This window comes from Mobula birostris, chromosome 10, assembly GCF_030028105.1.
Source record: "Mobula birostris isolate sMobBir1 chromosome 10, sMobBir1.hap1, whole genome shotgun sequence".
NCBI lineage: Eukaryota > Metazoa > Chordata > Chondrichthyes > Myliobatiformes > Myliobatidae > Mobula > Mobula birostris.
The window spans coordinates 57,724,447-57,745,665 of NC_092379.1; the positions used below are offsets into that span (position 1 = coordinate 57,724,447).

Below are 21,219 nucleotides of genomic sequence, written 5' to 3' on the forward strand. Positions count from 1 at the left end.
CTGATTCATTGTACAACATTCAACACAGTATAGCTGATCCTCGAGCGGGTTCAATCCTGAGCTGCACTAAAAAGCCATCTTTGTAGGCATACTAGAAATTACCCATCAACCTGATTTTCCCAATCTGCCTGCATATTGAAATCCCCCATCACTTCATAATTACAGTATACAATTATGAAAGGTATCAAGAAGATAGAGACAGTAAACTTCATTCCACTGGTAAGTGAGACCAGAACAAGGGGAGATAGCCTCAATATGCCAGGAAATCGATTTAGGATGGAGAGGGGGATGACAAGCAACACACATCAAAGTTGCTGGTGAATGCAGCAGGCCAGGCAGCATCTATAGGAAGAGGTACAGTCAACGTTTCTTGCCAAGACCCTTCATCAGGACTAACTGAAAGAAGAGATAGTAAGAGATTTGAAAGTGAGAGGGGGAGGGGGAGATCCAAAATGATAGAAGACAGTAGGGGGAGGGATGGAGCTAGGAGCTGGAAAGTTGATTGGCAAAAGGGATATGACAGGATCTTGGGACAGGAGGTCTAGGGAGAAAGAAAGGGGCGGGGGGAGCCCAGAGGATGTGCAAGGAGTATAGTGAGAGGTTAATGGAAGTTAGAAGAAGTCAATGTTCAAGCCATCAGGTTGGAGGCTACCCAGACAGAATATAAAGTGCTGTTCCTCCAACCTGAGTGTGGCTTCATCTTGACAGTAGAGGAGGCCGTGGATAGACATATCAGAATGGGAATGGGACATGGAATTAAAATGTGTCGCCACTGGGAGATTCTGCTTTCTTTGGCAGGCAGAGCGTAGATGTTCAGCGAAATGGTCTCCCAGCCTGTGTCGGGTCTCACCAATATATAGAAGGCCACATTGGGAACACCGAACGCAGTATATTACCCCAGCCGACTCACAGGTGAAGTGTCACCTCATCTGGAAGGACTGTCTGGGGCCCTGAATGGTGGTGAGAGAGGAAGTGTAAGGGCATGTGTAGCACTTGTTCTGCTTACATTACTTCCATTAATGCCCCACCTCCCCTTCACACCCCATCCTTTATTTATTCATTTATTATTTTTTTCTCTCCCTCCTTTTTCTCCCTCTATCCCTCTCACTATACACTTTGCCCATCCTCTGGGTTCCCCCCCCCCCCCACCGTCTTTCTCCCTAGGCCTCCCGTCCCATGATCCTCTAATATCCCTTTTGCCAATCAACTTACCAGCTCTTAGCTCCACCTCTCCCCTTCCTGTCTCCTATCATTTCAGATCTCCCCCTCCTCCTTCTCCCACTTTCAAATCTCTTACTATCTCCTTTCAGTTACTCCTGACGAAGGGTCTCGGCCCAAACTGTCGACTGTACCTCTTCCTATAGATGCTGCCTGGCCTGCTGCGTTCACCAGCAATTTTTATGTGTGTTGCTTGAAATTCCAGCATCAGCAGATTTCCTTGTGTTTGAGAGGGGGTGAACTGCTTTTCCCAGAGAGTATTAAATCCATAGAATTCTCTGCCAAGGAATCAGTAGAACCTATGTCATTAAAAATACTTAAAACACAGTTAAATAGAGTTTTGCATAGTAAGTGGAACTAGGAGTTAACCGGAGGTGGAGCTGAGTCCATGGCCAGATCAGTTATGATCTTATTGAATGGCACAGCACACTTGATGGCCCAGATGGCCAACTCCTGCTCCTATTATTGTTTTTTTTACAACAAAGAACCTGCAAAAATAATTAGCTGGCATTTATTTAAACCTGGCCTTTGCAATATACAACTAAAATAATATGTTCTCGAGTAATGCGAAGTTCATACAGTATGAAGCCCATGTTATGAATACTATGAGAGTATCGCATTATGTTGGCTACCAGCGCATAACCCCAAGATGCTTCATGCATCAGTGCAGCACAGGAAACCTAAAATAAACACCGCAGATCCAGCAAGTTCTCCATTTTTAATAGTGTTTCCTTTCTCATGGGAATTGTAGCACACAGCACACAAAAAAATTGCCCAGATCAATCTGTAAGCAATTATGTCTTAATCCAATTACAATCTGTATTAAAAGAAAAATATATGAAGGCAGGCATTTTAGAAACATAGAACATAGCAATGTAGAAAACCTACAGCACAATACAGGCCCTTTGGCCTGCAAACCTGTGCCAAACACGTACTTACTTTAGAAATTACCTAGGGATACCCATAGCCCTCTATTTTTCTAAGCTCCATGTACCTATCCAAAAGTCTCTTAAAAGACCCTATCATATCCACCTCCACCACCATCGCTGGCAGCCCATTCCACACACTCACCACTCTGTGTAAAAAACTTACCCCTGACATCTCCTCTGTATCTACTTCCAAGTACCTTAAAACTGTGCCCTCTGGTGTTAGCCATTTCAGCCCTGGGAAAAAGCCTCTGACTATCCACTGGAACAATGCCACTCGTCATCTTGTACACCTCTATAATGTCACCTCTCATCCTTCGTCGCTCCAAGGAGAAAAGGCCAAGTTCACTCAACCTATTCTCAGAAAGCATGCTCCACTATCCAGGCAACATCCTTGTAAATCTCCTCTGCACCCTTTCTATGGTTTCCACATCCTTCCTGTAGTGAGGTGACCAGAACTGAGCACAGTACTGCAAGTGGGGTCTAACCACGGCCCTATATAACTATAACATTACCTCTCAGCTCTTAAATTAAATCCCACGGCTGATGAAGGCCAATGCACTGTAAGCCTTCTTAACCACAGAGTCAACCTGTGTAGCAGCTTTGAGTGTCCTATGGACTCAGGCCCCAAGATCTCTCTGATTCTCCACAGTGCCAAGAGTCTTACCACTAATTCTATATTCTGCCTTTATATTTGACCTACCAAAATAAACCACCTCTCACTTATCTGGGTTGAACTCCATCTGCCACTTCTCAGCCCAGTTTTGCATCCTATCAATGTCCCACTGTAATCTCTGACAGCCCTCTACAATTTCTACAGCACCCGCAATCTTTGTGTCATCAGCAAATTTACTAACCTATCCCTCCACTTCCTCATCCAGGCCATTTATAAAAATCACGAAGAGAAAGGGTCGCAGAACAGATCCCTGAGGCACACCGCTGGTCACCGACCTCCATGTTCAGATTTGGTAATACAGCTTGCTGTTTTCCTGCCAACAGGCACGCATGGAAATCACTTACATCATTACAGAATTAACACTGTTAATATTTTATATTGCCGTGTGGGGTTTGTGGCCTGCATGCTTGTGATTTAGTACTTCAACAGCAGACAGAGGAGAGTGGCAGAGATTGGAGGTTTGGCAACTGAATATGAAGCAGTTGATTTTCCTGTCGAACTGTATTTCACTACTACAAACTAAAGCAGTAACTAAGCAGTGTGATTGATGCTCTGGCCAACACAATTGTTTCAACTTGCAAGATTGCCTGTTAGTTTTAATTGCCTGATAATCACTTGAGTTTTGCCTCAAGGGGAAGATTTCAGTCATGGAATAGAAGAGATTTCCTGTGGGTGGTGGGTCAATGAACCCACCAATACTACCTCACAATTTTTGCTCTGTTTATACTATTTAACTTTTTATATACTGTATATTTTATAGTATATTTTATGCATTACACAGGACCGTTACTGCAAAACAAATTTCAAAATATCCTGATGAGGATTCGGTTTACTTTGTAATGCAGTTGGAGGTGAAAGAGGTGTCAAAAATGGTTGGACTGATGGGAATGTCCTTCTCAGCCCTGAGTTTGAAATTGCACTTTAAGAGCCATGACGTGGATCCTTTAACCTGACCTCTAATGGAATTGTGTGTTGTATTTTTTTTGCGTGTCTTCAATACACTTACCTTTCTTTGACATCACTTAAGTAGTTTCAGATCACTTTGGCTCTTGCACTGACAGATGCTCACATTTGCTGAAAGTCAGTGTGGCCCAGATGAGCTACTGTAGCTTCTCAGAGCCTTTGGCCCTTACGTCAATGCCAATCTTTTTGCCCATCTACACTAATCTTAATTGCCAAATAAGATCTATATCCTTCTATCCCTTACCTATACAAGTGCCTATGTAAACTTCTCTTGAAAGTAGTGAGTTTATCTGACTCCACCAGTTCCTCAGGTAGCACATTCTAGATATCAGTCACTCTCTGCTTAAAGAAGAACTTGCCCCTAAAATCCATTAAAACTCCTCCAGCTTCTGCCCTCCGGTTTTTGATCCCTCTACAATGGGGAAAAGATTCTATCTCCCTGATTGATGCCTGACGTGCTGAGACTCTGACCCGGAGCTCACAAAAATCCAACTTTACACAAATTCACCTGTACGTTTTTAAAGCATTTTTCTAGCTAGCAATTATGATTCACAGTATTATTAATAACTGGATACAGTCTATATTCCACTTGTTTAATCATGGGTAGTATTATGGTGTTATCCACTGAAATAAAAATAGCAAGTGAATGTGTAGCCACGATATGGGTAGCTTTAGAAAACAGACATTTTTGACTTGTGGAAAACAGACAGTTCACAGCAACAGAACCCAGGCACTGCCTATACCTCTATCATGACACCCCACTCTCCACCGGGCTTCTTCAGTTTGAGGAAAGAAAGCCCAATTTATCCAATCTTTCCCTATTACTAAAGTTTCCAGCTAACATCTTGGTGGTAGGTATATGGAATGAGCTACTGGGGTACGTGGTAGAGGTTGGTACAGTTAGTATTTATAGCACATTTGGACATGTACATAAAGGTCTTGAGGGATAGGAGAATAGCTCGTGGACAATTTGGAAGGCAGGAATAAGTTGGGCTGAAGGATCTGTGTCAGCGCTGATTGATTCATTATCTGCACTCTGTTGTGCAATCAGCCACACAAGCAGTTCCTGAGTGACCATCTTTGCCATGGTCTTCTGGTACACTGGTTGAAAAAAATGTGCCATCTATACCACTTCTTCATTGCCATCTTATCATATAGACTAGTCTGCTAGCTTTGATGTGAAAAGTTTGCAGAGATTTTCAGTCTTTCCTCACTTGGGAGCTGAGTATTGATACAGTACAGTCCAACAGAATTCAAAACTTCCATTTTAATTTACTTCTGGAGTTGCAAGTTGATAGTTCCTTGAAAGTGGCAATACAAGTAGTGTTGATAAGTGTGATAAAGTTGGCACATGTCATTCTTGTCTTTATTAGTCAGGGCATTGAACATAAAAGTCAGCAAGTCATTTTACAGCTGTATAGAACTCGACCATATTTGGAGTATTGCGTGCAGTTCTGGTTGCTGATTACAGAAAGGATGTGGAGGCTCTTAAAGGGGTGAGGGAGAGTCTTGCAGAAAGTTGTCTGAATTAGAGAACATGAACAGGCAGAGAATGGAGGGTTATGAACCATGTGCAGTCAGACTTTGTAACCTGTTCCTGTGTTGTACTATGCCTCTGTTAATTTCATACACTTCAATCAGGTCTCGCCCAGTCATGCATGAATCTGTTCATTTAGAAAACAGGAGCAAATTCAGGCACAGTATGATTAAAGACTGTTACAAGAATATTCAACGCCACAGAGCCAAAGCATCATTCTGCATCAAATATATTTTTCATTTTCTGACATGTACATGATAGTAACAATAGCCATAAAAATCAGAGACATAGCAACTGATTTTACAACATTTCTTTTCCTATAGAGTGGTGTACGATGCAAGATCATCCAGCCCAAAAACAGAAATGTCAGAAGCCGGCATACCATGCACCTCACGTCTAACGTTGCAGGCACCCCACCACCATCCTGTGAAAGGCCTCTGCGAATTTCCACACTCCTGCTGAGTTAACTCACAATTTCTCATCGTTCTCAAAATTGCCACTACTGAAATTCAACCTTTACAGTGAATTTACCTCAGCCAAAAACATTTCAACCCTTAAGCATCTGCATCCATGTCAAAGTTGCTACCTACAACATCGTAAATGCTCCATTGGCCTTTACTCAGGACTGTTGAGAATGTGAAATTCCCGAATAGAAAATGGAATTGGGATTGCAGGTCAATCTGAGAAAAACTGGATAAATAACAAATTGATAGGGTAAAATGAAGTAGTTGGGGAGACTGCACCTGGAGCATTAACAAAAGACCTTGGGTAGAATAGCTTGGTTCTGCATTACAAACACTATTCAGTATTATGTTTACTTTGGGTAGAAACAGACATTGAAGATTGGGAGTCTAGTCTAGCATCATTTTTGAAGGATTTACAAAGATTTCAAGCACCTTTTGAATTATGTTAAAAATTCAGAATGTGTATCCAAACTTAAAAAATTGAGGACATCAGAATTTACTGAGCACTGGGTAATTCCTAACTCCTCCTGGTATCTAGGACCCTAAGTCTAATGTGCAAATGGTATGCATCATAATGTGCCAGCTGTAAATGATGGGATGTTTCTTTTTAATTATCAAAAGGTATGGAGTTTCTTCTGCATTAAATGTACAACACCAACTTAAGCTATCAGAATTCAAGCAGAGGTGAAATAAATACCCACTTCAAGCTCGTTTAATTTTCATTCAATCATACATGAATATCCATGAATACAGCCAGATGAAACAGCGTTACCCCAGGGTCAAGGTGCTAAACACAGTACCAACAGTCATACACGGGACAAGGCACATACAGCACATAAGATAGCAAATAGCAGTAAAATACAGTCACACAGAAAAAATAGTCCAAGTCCCTGAATCTATGAATGTTCCCGCAGTTTGCAGTCAAACACAATATTACTTGACCACTGCTGAGAGAACACTGGGGGGGGGACAGCAGCAACTTCAGCAGGAGATGGCGACACCTCCTCCAGCACTCTAGTGAAGTGCCCAACTCTGACGCCCACCCCAGTCTCACGCAGCTGCAACCAGGCAAGGCTGCGGCTCGTGGCCTAGTCCTTGCTCCAGCTGAGGCCACACAGCAACCCCCCCCCGCCCCCCACAGTTGGCTCCCACCATTTACCAATAAACCAATGAACTGGACTTGCTGCATTCCATACCACCAATGTCAGACAGGGTCTTGCGATCACAAGAGAAGTGATTACGATCACTCGCTGTTAAACTGCACACCTCCTTTACGCAATGACACCTCCCTATTGTTGGCAGCAGCACGGTCCGCACCAAGTCCAACTCCTTCAGTTTCTCTATCAACCAGCAACTCACTGATGGGTAGACCTGCGGTACTTTAAGTTCTTAATGTCTCTAAGTTCTTGCAATTGTAAAAAAAAAATTTAAAAAGATAATATTAGCTTTGGTTAACCCTATAGAAGCCACTGCATCCGAGCACGTGCCATCTTGCTAGAAACAGCGATACGAAACTGCAGAAGGTAGAATATGAAAAGCACCTATTGATTTACCAGGAGGGAGTGTCGATCAAGATCAAAGAACAAAGGCAAAAAAGCCTTCTCAGGAGATTGTTTCACAACCTGTAGTATCAAATCTATTTGGGGAATCTTGACAGGCTGCATGTGGAGAAGAAACTTCCTCTTGCTTAAAAGTAAAGGGTTATCACTTTAAGAAAGGAACATGCAATTTGTCCCCCTCTCAGAATGTCTGGAGTGTGTATCTACCTCTTCTTTATAGGGTGATAAGAAAAGATTTGTTAAGTATTTTTAAGATAGAGGTAGATAAAATGCTGATAAGCAAGGAGGTGGCTGAACACTGGGGAAAATGGTAATGCAGAGTTGAAGTTATAATTAGCCAGTCATAAAATTGTGAACGTAAAGCACGGGCCAAATACCCACTCCTGCTCCTTTGTGCATATGCCTGCATATATGCCGCTGCTCTAAAACTATTTTCAGTACCACCAGGTCAGTTAGTTGTTAGCCATTAACTGCTAAGTGAATGCAGAAAGTGTTGGAAGAATTGCTTAGTACCCAACGTGATTTAGGAAGACAAAATGCATTTTGTCATTAAACGATCAAGAAGGTGGTGTCTACCCTTAAGGGTCCTCACCATCCAGACATGCCTCTTCTCATTACTACCATCAGGGAGGATGTACAAGGGTCTGAAGACCCACACTCATCACTTTAGGAACAGCTTCTTCCCCTCTGCCAATAGATTTCTGAATAGTCCATGAACACAACCTTTTTTCAACTTATTTTTAATATAACTAATAGACTTTTATGTCTTTGCACTAAACTACTGCTCAAATACAACAAATTTCATGACACACAAGTCAATGATAATAAACCTGATTCTGAAGAGCTGTTGCAGAAGTAATCAAAAATGGGGTAAATGCCAAATTTGATTGATTATGTTGAAAATTACTCAGACTATCAAAGCACTTTGAGTGCATAAGGAAATGTAAAGTAACTAGAGGAAAAATATCAGATGCATCCACCTCCATTTGCATCTTTCACCTTTAAGATTGAAACAAAAATCACACCAACAACATTGCATTACATCAACATAAAAACCATTCACAATAGACGAGCATGCAACGTAGCACACTTTACACAGATCAGAATAACAGATTAATTTTATCCATGCTAATCTGTCCTTAATGTCACAAATTTTCAGAGCTTTTCTCTAACCAATCCTTTTTGTCATGATTAAAAACAGACCTTCTCCATTTCATGCAAAAGATAAGTAAATGTTTTCCCCTCCTTTGGGTCAGAACTGGATTCTGGGCATTAAATGGAATGCAGTAAGCTCCTTGAAAGCAGATAAATATTAGCAGCAGCTGAAAATCAAGGCAATGGGCAAGAGCAAAGTAGTGTGAATAGCTATTGTACTGGTCTTGGCTTATAATTATCTCATGTATCGAGATACTCTTTATATGATGGGATTGCCAGAATTAAAAGTTAACTAAACTGAGAATTATATCTAATAAATTACCTTATTGGTAATAGTTGGATTGCCTGCACAAATCAGATTAGATGACCAGGTAGAAAAATAAGCTATAACAAATATTCAATAACATGTCTTGCATAACCCAGTGGTCCATGGTTGCCCAGTCGCTGGTTACTGTTAAAGCCCACTGGGTATTTAAGTGAGAGACTTCCAGAGATAGACTCCCTTAATTTTTTCTCAGTGACAAGGTATACTGGGCAGTGTATTTTCCTTAATAAGATCAGTGTGTGATGAAATTGGCCTTCAGGCTTCTTGCTTTGCAAGGGCTTCAGCTTCCTAAAAAAAGAACAATGACATTATTAGGCATCAAATCCATTGGAAATTCTTTAGCACATCTATTCTATGTGACACAGAAAATTATAAATCAATAAAATGCTCAGTTGCTAACATCATGGACTACCTTTATAGAACACTATAGAACAAGAGGAATAGACCATATTCCTTCAAGCCTGCTTTTCAATTCAGTACAATTGTGACTGAACCTTTACCTCAATACCATATCTCCATTCTCTCCCCTTACTCCATCATGCTGACATTTTAAATATATTCGGTAACTTGCCCTCTACAACCTTCTGTGATGGGGAACTTCAGCTTCACTACCCACCAAATTAAGAAATTTCTCATCAACGATGCCCAAAATGCCTTACGAAACATCCTGAATCCTTATTCAACATTCATCATGGGCCTACTTACAGGATCATGAACAAAATATGGGACCACTAGTCAAATCCAAGCATTGAAATTATACTCACTTTGGTGACAAAAAGCTCCCTCTCAACATAGTGGTTGGAACCTGGAATGTGTTGCTTGAGGAATAGTGGCAGCAGATACACTTACAATATTGAAAGCACTTAAATCACCTGGGCACAGAAGGTTACAGAAGTAATGCGGGTAAGTTGGATTAGTAGGGCAGGTATAATTATTGGCACAGTTAATGGGCCTGTTTCTGAGCTATACCACTTTCAGTGTTCTTCAACGGGATGCTGTGAAGATATTAACCGCAGATCCAAATACAAACACTGGGAAATTGGACATGGAAGGTACTGCTGTTCAGCAATAAATTAAGAGTAAATCTGAGGAGGGAGGAGAAGATGGTGGCGCGATACAGCGCACGCGGCCGTTCCGAATGAATATCGTATGTGTAACTAGGAGGGCTGTGCACAATCCAGATTTGAAGGAGACAGCCGGGAGAGTACAGAGGAACACCTGGAGTAACTTCTGAAATGCCTTCGCTGCCGTTGCTACTGTGCAATCGAGAATCTCTGGAGACTAAGGCCCCAAATCCTCGGCTTTGCGTATCGCCTGTTGCCGGGGCCGGGGTCGAAGTGCTCTGCAGAAAAGGTGCTCGGTGCTTGGTGTCGGACAGCTGGTCGGAAGCTCGGAGTTTTTCGGACGGACTCTGAGTCGGACTGTGGTCGGATACTTCCAGGATGCTGCATCGGCAAGTTGGCGGCGCTGGAGGTTTACCGTCTGTGTGAGATGATGGGACTTTTGACAGACTTTGAGACTTTTACTGTGCCATGGTCTGTTCTTATCAAATTACGGTATTGTTTTGCACTGTTGTAACTATATGTTATAATTATGTGGTTTTTGTTAGTTTTTAAGTCGGTTTGTCATGTGTTTTCATGATATCATTCTGGAAAACCATTGTATCATTTCTTAATGCATGCATTACTAAATGACAATAAAAGAGGACTGCGTGTCCTCATAATCTAATCTAATCTATTATTAATGTACACAACATTCCAAAACATGAGATGAAGAGCCCTCTCTGAAGATCAGAGAGGACAGGAAAATTTTTAATCGGGGGAGGGCAAATTATGAGGCTATAAGGCTAGAACTTGCGGGTGTAAATTGGGATGATGTTTTTGCAGGGAAATGTACTATGGATGTGTGGTCAATGTTTAGAGATCTCTTGCAGGATGTTAGGGATAAATTTGTCCCAGTGAGGAAGAAAAAGAATGGTAGGGTGAAGGAACCATACGTGACAAGTGAGGTGGAAAATCTAGTCAGGTGGAAGAAGGCAGCACACATGAGGTTTAGGAAGCAAGGATCAGATGGGTCTATTGAGGAATATAGGGAAGCAAGAAAGGAGCTTAAGAATGGGCTGAGAAGAGCAAGAAAGGGGCATGAGAAGGCCTTGGTGAGTAGGGTAAAGGAAAACCCCAAGGCATTCTTCAATTATGTGAAGAAAAAAAGGATGACAGGAGTGAAGGTAGGACCGATTAGAGATAAAGGTGGGAAGATATGCCTGGAGGCTGTGGAAGTGAGCGAGGTCCTCAATGAATACTTCCCTTCGGTATTCACCAATGAGAGGGAACTTGATGATGGTGAGGACAATATGAGTGAGGTTGATGTTCTGGAGCATGTTGATATTAAGGGGGAGGAGGTGTTGGAGTTGTTAAAATACATTAGACGAATAAGTCACTGGGGTCTGATGAAATATTCTCCAGGCTGCTCCACGAGGCGAGGGAAGAGATTGCTGAGCCTCTGGCTAGGATCTTTATGTCCTCGTTGTCCACGGGAATGGTACCAGAGGATTGGAGGGAGGCGAATGTTGTCCCCTTGTTCAAAAAAGGTAGTAGGGATAGTCCGGGTAATTATAGACCAGTGAGCCTTACGTCTGTGGTGGGAAAGCTGTTGGAAAAGATTCTTAGAGATAGGATCTATAGGCATTTAGAGAATCATGGTCTGATCAGCGACAGTCAGCATGGATTTGTGAAGGGCAGATCGTGTCTAACAAGCCTGATAGAGTTCTTTGAGGAGGTGACCAGGCACATAGATGAGGGTAGTGCAGTGGATGTGATCTATATGGATTTTAGTAAGGCATTTGACAAGGTTCCACACGGAAGGCTTATTCAGAAAGTCAGAAGGCATGGGATCCAGGGAAGTTTGGCCAGGTGGATTCAGAATTGGCTTGCCTGCAGAAGGCAGAGGGTCGTGGTGGAGGGAGTACATTCAGATTGAATGATTGTGACTAGTGGTGTCCCACAAGGATCGGTTCTGGGACCTCTACTTTTCGTGATTTTTATTATCGACCTGGATGTGGGGTTAGAAGGGTGGGTTGGCAAGTTTGCAGATGACATAAAGGTTGGTGGTGTTGTAGATAGTATAGAGGATTGTCGAAGATTGCAGAGAGACATTGATAGGATGCAAAAGTGGGCTGAGAAGTGGCAGATGGAGTTCAACCCGGAGAAGTGTGAGATGGTACACTTTGGAAGGACAAACTCCAAGGCAGAGTACAAAGTATATGGCAGGATTCTTGGTAGTGTGGAGGAGCAGAGGGATCTGGGGGTACATGTTCACAGATCCCTGAAAGTTGCCTCACAGGTGGATAGGGTAGTTAAGAAAGCTTATGGGGTGTTAGCTTTCATAAGTCAAGGGATAGAGTTTAAGAGTCGTGATGTAATGATGCAGCTTGATAAAATTCTGGTTAGGCCACACTTGGAGTACTGTGTCCAGTTCTGGTCGCCTCACTATGGGAAGGATGTGGAAGCATTGGAAAGGGTACAGAGGAGATTTACCAGGATGCTGCCTGGTTTAGAAAGTATGCATTATGATCAGAGATTAAGGGAGCTAGGGCTTTACTCTTTGGAGAGAAGGAGGATGAGAGGACACATGATAGAGGTGTACAAGATAATAAGAGGAATAGATAGAGTGGATAGCCAGCACCTCTTCCCCAGGGCACCACTACTCAATACAAGAGGACATGGCTTTAAGGTAAGGGGTGAGAAGTTCAAGGGGGATATTAGAGGAAGGTTTTTTACTCAGAGAGTGGTTGGTGCGTGGAATGCACTGCCTGAGTCAGTGGTGGAGGCAGATACACTAGTGAAGTTTAAGAGACTACTGGACAGGTATATGGAGGAATCTAAGGTGGGGGGTTATGTAATGTGCTGTACTATTCTATGTTCTATGAATTTAAAATTTGGTCACTTTGGTGATGGCACATTAAATTGATTCCTACTGAACACATTATTAACAAGTCGTGGAGTCCACAGCTGTGCACATTGGCTGGTGGAAATCCAGTAATTCTGCATGATGGGCATACTAAGCACTCAGTGTACAACCGGAGAAAATGCCACACCAACAGTGTCTGAGAGACAAAATAGTGATTTTGTCACAATAGCGTATTAAACCACAGCCCAAAGCAACCAATGCTCTGACCTTTCAATCGCAGGTGTTATTTCTATGTGAAAATAATGGAATATTCATTAGTTCATTGTCAAGGTTTATTCAGCATTAATTGGAAATTTCATAGATTTACTAAAATAGCCTCATTTACAATCCAGAGATTTTTCTTAAATGTATAAATTCATTTTCAAATTAAAGTTAGCACAGTTGGCAACACAAAAGAAATTCTAGGTCACTAACTGTCTGTCACCATGGCAATATCTCAGAGTGCAATATAATCACATGCCATTGCCTCAGAATGGCATCTACACATTTTAACTTTCCTTATGAAAACAAAACACTGGGATGGATTTTCTTGTTTGGCAGTATGCTAGCAAATGATTTTCCATGCCTTAGGTGAATTTGACTCATTTAATTTGAGTGTTAAACCCATTTTAACAAGCTGGTTAACTGGATCTGTGTTCTTCCCTCAACTCATTGGAATTATATCACGTGACTTCCCAGTCGAGCTGCTGGGTGTTGTAAACTTATAAAATTGTTAGCTTATTGACACCAGATGACTGAACTACTGGAATGAAATTTTGAGAAAGAAAGGCTGTCTGTGCCTATAACTGAACATCCTGCTGTGATTCCAAACTTGAGTTAGAACAGAGTTCAAGCAGCAGATTAAAATGTGCAGCGCTGATCAGGTTGTACATATAACCCTGTTTGACTTAATCTACTCCTTTTTCCCATCTTAAGCCTTTGACTACTTCAAGCCCTACAATCATACAGGAACTCTGCTTTTCCAGGCCCCTTTGCCCCAATATTGATTACTACTTTAACAGCACATTCTGGAAATCTCTCTATAAATTCTTTGTCATGAACCAAGCTCTGACTTGCTTCTCTTGGTCATGTGGCTGCTAACCCTGTTGTAATGTGCTTTTACCTCATCGTTACATTGAAGGCACAATGTCATCATTGCCAAGTAAAGCTGTCAGAGCAATCATCGCCAGCTTGCATCACATCTAAAATCATCCTCTGCGTGAATTTTAAATATTGTTATTGCACCTGACTCAACCACCTTATATATGTGACATATACATTCCACCCTCTGCTTGAGAAAACCCTCCCTTTTCCAGTGTGGGTTCACCCTAATATTCCCATCATGATTTTATATACCTCTACAAGGTCACCTCTCAGTCTCCAAAGAATAAAATCCTAGGCCTTATCACTCAAACTCGAGTACTGGCAGCATCCTCATATCTCCTTTACACTCTTTTCAGTTTAATAGTGTCCTTCCTATAACAAGGTGACCGAAACACTACACAATACTCCAAGTGTGGTTTCACCAACATCTTGTACAACTGCAACATAAAATTCCAGCTTCTATACCCACTGCCCTGACTGGTGAAGACTAGTTGTCAAACATCTTCACTATTCTGTAACGTCACTTTCATAGAACTAGGCACTTCTCTTCCACAGCAGTCCCAAGGCATTACCATTCACTATTCAAGTCCTATCCTGGTTTAATTAATTCTCAATTACATTTTGCCATGATACTGGAGAAGGGGCGTTAATGTGCTTGTACACAAATATCACAAATCAGAATCTCTGTCCTGATACAGGGTTACAGTCCAAAGCATCAACAATTCCTTTCCTCCCACTGAGTTCTTCTAAGCAGATTGTTAGTTGCTGGTAATTTCTATAATTGCTCGACCACAGCCCTGTTACTTTTTCCATATTAGAAAAAAGAACAGAATTTATTGTGTCTTAAGAAATAAAGGAAGTTTTCAATCCAACCTTTGATCCAGGTGGAGCTGTCAGACCCAGGAATGCATATACGGCATTATTCTCCCTGGCGTCGAAAAATGCTTCAAAGTTCTGGAAAGAGAGAAGGTTTAGAGTGTCAAAGTGTTACATGACAGAAGGCGATCATTCAGCTTATAGCATATATACCAGCTCTTCAGAAAGATTCACCTCACCTACCCACCCTTTGCCCTCAGCCATACAAGCTTTTTACTACCCAATTGTCCAATTCACTTCCAAACAATTTAGACCAGTACCCTTTGGTTGACTATGGTAAAAACTTTCCTCATTCCCCCTAATGCCTCTAATACCGATTAACTTCATTTTCTCAGATACATGAACCTACTTCAACTGAAAAGTTTTTCCTCATCTTTATGAAACATCCATAACTAGCCACATCCATCACCCACACCGGAACCAGCTTCATTATGTTTTACCCTAACTGCACCACATCCCACTGGTATCCATAGTATTAGGTCACAATGAACCACAGTACCCGCTCCAAACTGGGCAGATTTTTCATCATTCTCCTCCAGTCGCACTGCCACCATGGCACCAGTCTCCCTTCAGACCCTGTGGGTCCAGTCGGTGGTTCAGACCCTGTGGGTCCGATGAGCCAGTTGGTAGTTCATACCCCTGTGGGTCTGGTGAGCCAGTCGGTGGTTCAGACCCCTACGGGTCCGGTCGGTGGTTCAGACCCCCTGTGGGTCCGGTCGGTGGTTCAGACCCTGTGGGTCTGGTGAGCCAGTCGGTGGTTCATACCCCTACGGGTCCGGTCGGTGGTTCAGACCCCCTGTGGGTCCGGTCGGTGGTTCAGACCCTGTGCGTCCGGTGAGCTGGTCGGTGGTTCAGACCCTGTGGGTCTGGTGAGCCGGTCGGTGGTTCAGAACCCTTGTGGGTCCGGTCGGTAGTTCAGACCCTGTGGGTCCGGTGAGCCGGTGGTTCCGACTCCTGTGGGTCCGGCTGGTGGTTCAGACCCCTACGGGTCCGGTCGGTGGTTCAGACCCCCTGTGGGTCCAGTCGGTGGTTCAGACCCCTGTGGGTCTGGTGAGCCAGTCGGTGGTTCAGACCCCTACGGGTCCGGTCAGTGGTTCAGACCCCCTGTGGGTCCGGTCGGTGGTTCAGACCCTGTGCGTCTGGTGAGCCAGTCGGTGGTTCAGACCCTGTGGGTCCAGTCGGTGGTTCAGACCCTGTGGGTCCGGTCGGTAGTTCAGACCCTGTGGGTCCGGTCGGTGGTTCAGACCCTGTGGGTCCGGTCGGTGGTTCAGACCCCCTGTGGGTCCAGCTGGTGGTTCAGACCCCTGTGGGTCTGGTGAGCCAGTCGGTGGTTCAGACCCCTATGGGTCCGGTCGGTGGTTCAGACCCTGTGAGTCCGGTCGGTGGTTCAGACCCCCTGTGGGTCCGGTTGGTGGTTCAGAACCCTGTGGGTCTGGTGAGCCGGTCGGTGGTTCAGACCCTGTGGGTCTGGTGAGTCGGTCGGTGGTTCAGAACCCTTGTGGGTCCGGTCGGTGGTTCAGAACCCTGTGGGTCCGGTGAGCCGGTGGTTCCGACTCCTGTGGGTCCGGTTGGTGGTTCAGACCCCTGTGGGTCTGGTGAGCCAGTCGGTGGTTCAGACCCCTATGGGTCCGGTCGGTGGTTCAGACCCTGTGAGTCCGGTCGGTGGTTCAGACCCCCTGTGGGTCTGGTCGGTGGTTCAGACCCCCTGTGGGTCCGGTCGGTTGTTCAGACCCTGTGCGTCCGGTGAGCCGGTCGGTGGTTCAGACCCTGTGGGTCTGGTGAGCCAGTCGGTGGTTCAGACCCTGTGGGTCTGGTGAGCCGGTCGGTGGTTCAGACCCCTTGTGGGTCCGGTCGGTGGTTCAGACCCCTGTGGGTCCGGTGAGCCGGTCGGTGGTTCAGACCCCCTGTGGGTCCGGTTGGTGGTTCAGACCCCTATGGGTCTGGGAGCCGGTTGGTAGTTCAGGCACTGTGGGTCTGGTGAGCCAGTTGGTTGGCAGTGGGAGCCAAGTGGTTTGTAAGCTCTCAATCACCCTTTGGCAGCGATCTTAAACCATGACCTGGGAATGAATGGTCACTGGCATTAGCCCAACCAGTGTAGTGCAGCTTGCTCATTGATTGAATTCTCCTCACTTAGTTCCCCGTCACAGACAGATGAACAGGTAGGGAGTAGAGAGATAGAAATCATGCATGGTCAAGATGGGATTATATTGGCATCATAGGTGTTTAGACATGGTTGATGAGCCTATGGTACTGCTCCATACCAATCTCCTCCTCCCCAGTTCCTACCATCTACCTGCATGCAAAGTAATCTACAGAAGCCAATTAAAATATCAATCTGCACATTTTAGGAAGGTGGGAGGGAATGGGAGCATCCAAAGAAACCCACATGCTCACAGTGCGTAAGTATTCACATTGTGGTCTGTCTCTGATAAATAGGACGCCATTCATTAAGGCACATGATCAAGGACCAACTCCACCTCGCTGAGAATGAAACTCTGCCCACTGAATCATATTCCCCACCCCCATCACTGCAAGGGCACATACACATTCCATCTACCCTCACCCCAACAGCCTGACAAAAATAAGTTAGTATTGTACCAGTCAAGCATTAACATTTGCAGGAATGTCAGCAGTTACCTTTTACTTTCATAATTAAACCAATCAGCCTACCATCATTAGAAATTACTATGAGAATCTATTATTAAGGAAGTGGTAAATGTGCATTAAAGGCCTGGGTGGAGTCAACATGCTTCAACTGTGCTCTCAAAAGGGGAAAAAGTAAAGGGGTAGGAGAGTCGGACCATAATAAGTGTTGCATGAAGGAGTTGGCAGTGCGGAGGAAGGCTGCGAGGAGCAGGCAGATTGGAATCGTCAGAAGAAGCTAATGCAGTGCCCGTTGGTCATACTGGGGGTTGGGTTGGGTTCCGTGCATGACAAGGCAAGAGGTCACCAAGAGATGGGGATGGTAAAGCAGTTAATCTGTCCATTGATAGTCAGCAACAGTTACTTTGATAGCTATTAACCCCTCCACCCCACCCTCAAGAACACATTCAGGACAGGAGCTGCAAGTTAATCTCACCCCACAGTAATGATCGTTGTTGAAGATCTGAGGTGGAAGTGGAATTCCACTTGCAGGACGGCAATTCTCGGGAACGTTCTCACGCATGAACATTTTGTTTTCATCGCTCACCGCAATGTCACATCTTTCAAATTCTATTCTGTTAGCTTGCAAGTAGTCCAACACCTCCTGCTGCTGCTTCTTGATCTGGAGGGGAAACCAGTCACGCATTAGTTCATGCAAGAGATAAAAAAGGAGTTTCTAGTGTACAGCCTTCAATTTATCGACAGTTAATCCACACCCAAGTCACAAGAAACATTTCTGAGGGTGTAATCAACTGTCTATTTAGCAGAATTACCAAAGGTCCAAGAAAAACAAAGAAGTTTGATCTTTTGGCTCTTGGCAATAGTTAATTGCACTTTTCTCTTGATGCTCCTGCCTTTAAGAAGCAGTACAAGTTCTATGCCCGAGTAACTGAGTACTGCACCTGCCTCATGTCCCCAGTGACCAGATTAGATCCTGACCTCTGATGCTGTCTGCACAGAGTCAGTGTATTATCTTGTGCATAGCCCAGTTTCCTTCCACATCTCAAACTGTGCCGCTTGCAAGGTTAATTGAACACTGAAAATTGTAACGAACTGATGGAAGTATAGGGAGAATAATTACAGGGAAATGTAGTGGGGGAATGACATTGTTTGTAAACCAGCATAGACTTGATGGGTCAAATGGCCTTCCATGCCATTAGGAAATATAACCGATACAGTTCAGTACCCCTTATCCAAAATGCTTGGGACCGGAAGCGTTTCAGATTTTGGAATATATATGAGATAACTTGGGATCAATATCATTTCCAGTTCTGAATCGTATGCTAGCAGTAAGCAATCTTTGTCTTTCACTTGCTCATCACATGCATACAAAGTAACAAGAGCAGCATGGGGAGAGGAGAATGCCTGAATCAGCTGTTAAACAACATCAAATAACAGCAGGATTTCAGTCTCCACCTGCAATGCTCTGTTTTGTTTAAAACGCTACAGTGCTCTATATTTGTATTCTACCTTCTTTAAAGTTTGACGTAAGGTATAAAAATAATCAGCATCATAGACTTGTTCTGGTGTTAGATTTTCATCAGCGAAGATTTTCACAAACTTAATAAAGCTTCGTGATCAGCAGAAGCTTTATCATTAAAATTTTTTAATCCTCTAAAAATTAGTTTTGTGCCTTTTCTTAAATTTCTGCAACCAACCTGCTGACGATGAGAGGCATTGATCGTGTGGATTGTCAGAGGCTTTTCCCCAGGGCTGAAATGGCTGCCACAAGACGGCATAGGTTTAAGGTGCTGGGGAGTAGGTACAGAGGAGATGTCATGGGTAAGTTGTTTTTTTAAATTTTTTTTATGCAGAGAGTGGTGAGTACGTGGAATGGGCTGCCGGCAATGGTGGTGGAGGCAGATACGATATGGTCTTTTAAGAGACTTTTAGATAGGTACATGGAGCTTAGAAAAATAGAGGGCTATGGGGAAGACTAGTAATTTCTAAGGTAGGGACATGTTCAGCACAACTTTGTGAGCCGAAGGGCCTGTATTGTGCTGTAGGTTTTCAATGTTTCTATGTAATTACCTTCAATTTTCACAATAGATCTTTGCTTGTTTCATAATCAGCATACTGATAAGTAGCACATTTTCACTCTGATGAATCCACTTTCAATACATGTTCAAGATCTTCATTTTTCACTGTATGCAGTGTTTTCCTATTTTTCATTAATTTCTGTTCATTACGTGTGAGGTCACTTGTCAGAAATGTCTCTGATGCACAGGGACCCGCATATCACCTGGGAACCTTCCCAGGGCCTTGTCGAATTTTCCTTTTCTGACATCATGTCTGCGCTCAACAAAAAAATGGGTTTGGAATTTTGGATAAGGGATACACAACCTGAAATATCCTCTTAGAAATACATGCACGATCCTGTAATGAATTAACAAGGGTGAGAACAAAAAAATGGAGTGATCATTTTGACTAAATGTGCTTTAAACACGATGAGGGCATCCATCACATCACAGCTCCCTCTCTCTCACTCATTACTCTAACATACCTCATTCACTTTTCAAGATAGAGTAACTCCTTTTTCCAGACATCGATTATATGGTTAGATATCTCCAAAACCAAATTGATAATCTCTGATATATGAAATAATAATCAATGCCTAAATGCAATGGGCAAACATAACTTACGTGACTATTACTGATAACAGAGTAACATTGTAGTCTAAAGCTGACATGTGCATCATAATTTGCTTCTGGCATACATGTTCAGAATCACGTTTGGATTGAAACATAGCCCAATGCAAAATGGCATTCCTGGGGAAAATGCTGCACTTTTACTATGTTTAATGACACCAACAGTACTCATGTTTACTACAACAGATAAGGTTAAGTGCACTTAACTAAAGATTTTCTGAAGCTTGAAAGGAATTGATAAGCAAGACAGGACCAGAATGTGGTCCCTGCTGCCACACCCTCACACTCCGATTCGATCGGATGCCCCCAGACCACCGATCTCGCTGACTCCATCCCTGGCTCTGACAGTCCTGGACGCCTCTGGAACGGTGAAACAATTGTTGCCAACCCCAGTTCCAACAACCAAGAGCGGATCCAGACCCTCGATTCCATTGGCACCATGGGTGGTTCCTGCAACCCTGGACACATTCAGACTGTACGTTGCATACCCTCTAGCTACAGCTCATACTGAACCTTGACTGCCAGTACCTCCAGGCCAGAACTTTCTTCATGATCACTGGGTCCCCTTCCCCTACCACCACTCTCCAAACCCATGTCTTTCTGGCTCTATAATCACCTCATGGATTTCCAGAGCCTCAATCTCCCTCCCACCACATGTTCCCTGAACACCCCAACCCTCCCCCTTCTGATACCGGCCTTGCAGGATCTTCACCGTCCCCTCACACCTTCCCCTCTCTGGGGTGGAATGTTCAGTCCTCAGCAAGAGCCTTACCTCTGTCCCCCTTTGCCCGCACCTCAGTGAGTTCCACGCCCACCACAACACTGAGTTCTTCTTCCGTTGCTGCTGCCTCAGAGCCCATTTCCTTGGCAAGCATTCAACACCCCACACTGCTGATTCCTTTCCCCGTCTCCAACCCTCCTCCTCTTCTCAGACACCCCACTCTGGCTCTCGACCTGTTCTGGATCTTTTCATCTCAAGTTACTCAGCTCTTCCCTCAACTCCCCTCCTCAAACCTTACCCCCCTTGGCCCTGCACCAATCCCAACCTCATCATCAAACCCACAGACAAATCAGGTACTGTTGTAGTGAGACACACTGACCTCTCCCTAGCTGAGGCCAGGTGGCAACTCTCAGACACCACTTCATATCTACCCCTTGAAAGGGATCCCACTCCGGA

At 43.9% G+C, this 21,219-nt stretch overlaps 1 protein-coding gene across 1 annotated transcript in view; it reads right to left on the reverse strand.

The window, feature by feature from the left end:
• Positions 1–5,532: 5,532 nt before the first annotated feature.
• Positions 5,533–21,219, reverse strand: part of LOC140204062 (adapter SH3BGRL-like) — a 54,250-nt gene continuing 38,563 nt past the window's right edge. Inside the window, exons 2-4 of the mRNA XM_072270340.1 lie at positions 17,831–18,016; positions 14,749–14,829; positions 5,533–9,111 (exon numbers count right to left, since the gene is read on the reverse strand). Of these exons, the coding sequence (XP_072126441.1) occupies positions 9,079–9,111; positions 14,749–14,829; positions 17,831–18,016 (300 nt within the window). The 3' untranslated portion in view covers positions 5,533–9,078. The remainder of the gene's footprint in view (positions 9,112–14,748; positions 14,830–17,830; positions 18,017–21,219) is intronic.